This window comes from Fusarium oxysporum, genomic scaffold (assembly GCF_000149955.1).
Source record: "Fusarium oxysporum f. sp. lycopersici 4287 supercont2.60 genomic scaffold, whole genome shotgun sequence".
Taxonomy (NCBI): Eukaryota; Fungi; Ascomycota; class Sordariomycetes; order Hypocreales; family Nectriaceae; genus Fusarium; species Fusarium oxysporum.
This window is the reverse complement of record NW_017264860.1, coordinates 15,678-16,307: the sequence shown is the minus strand read 5'-3', so window position 1 is coordinate 16,307 and position 630 is coordinate 15,678. Positions and strand designations below refer to the sequence as shown.

Below are 630 nucleotides of genomic sequence, written 5' to 3'. Positions count from 1 at the left end.
GCACGCCAAGCAGCCGCAAATGGTGGCCGATGTCCCAGTGCGGGAGAACCAGGACGTGGGCGATAGGGTAGACGGCGATACTATAGACAGCCGTCGGGATGCCAAGCCGCCACAGCTTCGCGCGCACAAAAGCCGCTACCCCGCTGGCGTTGCCGCCCTTCGGGCTGACAGCACGCTGCATCGACTGCGCCGACATGCGGCCCGACACCCAGAAGAACAGGGCCATGCAGAAGGTCTGGTTAAACCCGCTAAAGGCCACAAGCGGCGGGTTAGTCCCCGGCGGCACGGTGGCGCTGCGGATGGGCCACTGACCGCCACTGCCGTATACGATGGCCGTGTGGCCCGTGATAACGAGCCCAGCAAGGTAGGTCCGGAGGTTATCGAGGTCATGAAGGCGGAGGGTAAGTATGTTTGAGGTGGATGTCATGTTTTGGGAAGCGACAGCGAGAGAAAATAGCTTGATTTAAGCTCTTTTATGCTCTTTTAAGCTCTTGTACATATTGAGTGGCCCCGTCGCATTGTTATATGGACGGATGCCTCGGGCGCAACGTGTGCAGCTGTGCTTATGGGGCCCTGCGGCTGAATATTGCACCGCGCCAGTACGAGGGAATGGACTGCCGGGCATGCATG

At 59.7% G+C, this 630-nt stretch overlaps 1 protein-coding gene across 1 annotated transcript; it reads left to right on the top strand.

Annotated features, from left to right (window-relative positions):
• Positions 1-19: 19 nt before the first annotated feature.
• FOXG_17641 (uncharacterized protein) lies at positions 20-415 on the top strand (the record flags this gene model as incomplete). Its single annotated transcript, XM_018397649.1, has 1 exon — positions 20-415. The coding sequence occupies one exon, from the start codon at positions 20-22 to the stop codon at positions 413-415; it is 396 nt and encodes a 131-aa protein (XP_018258710.1).
• Between the last annotated feature and the right edge of the window lie 215 nt (positions 416-630).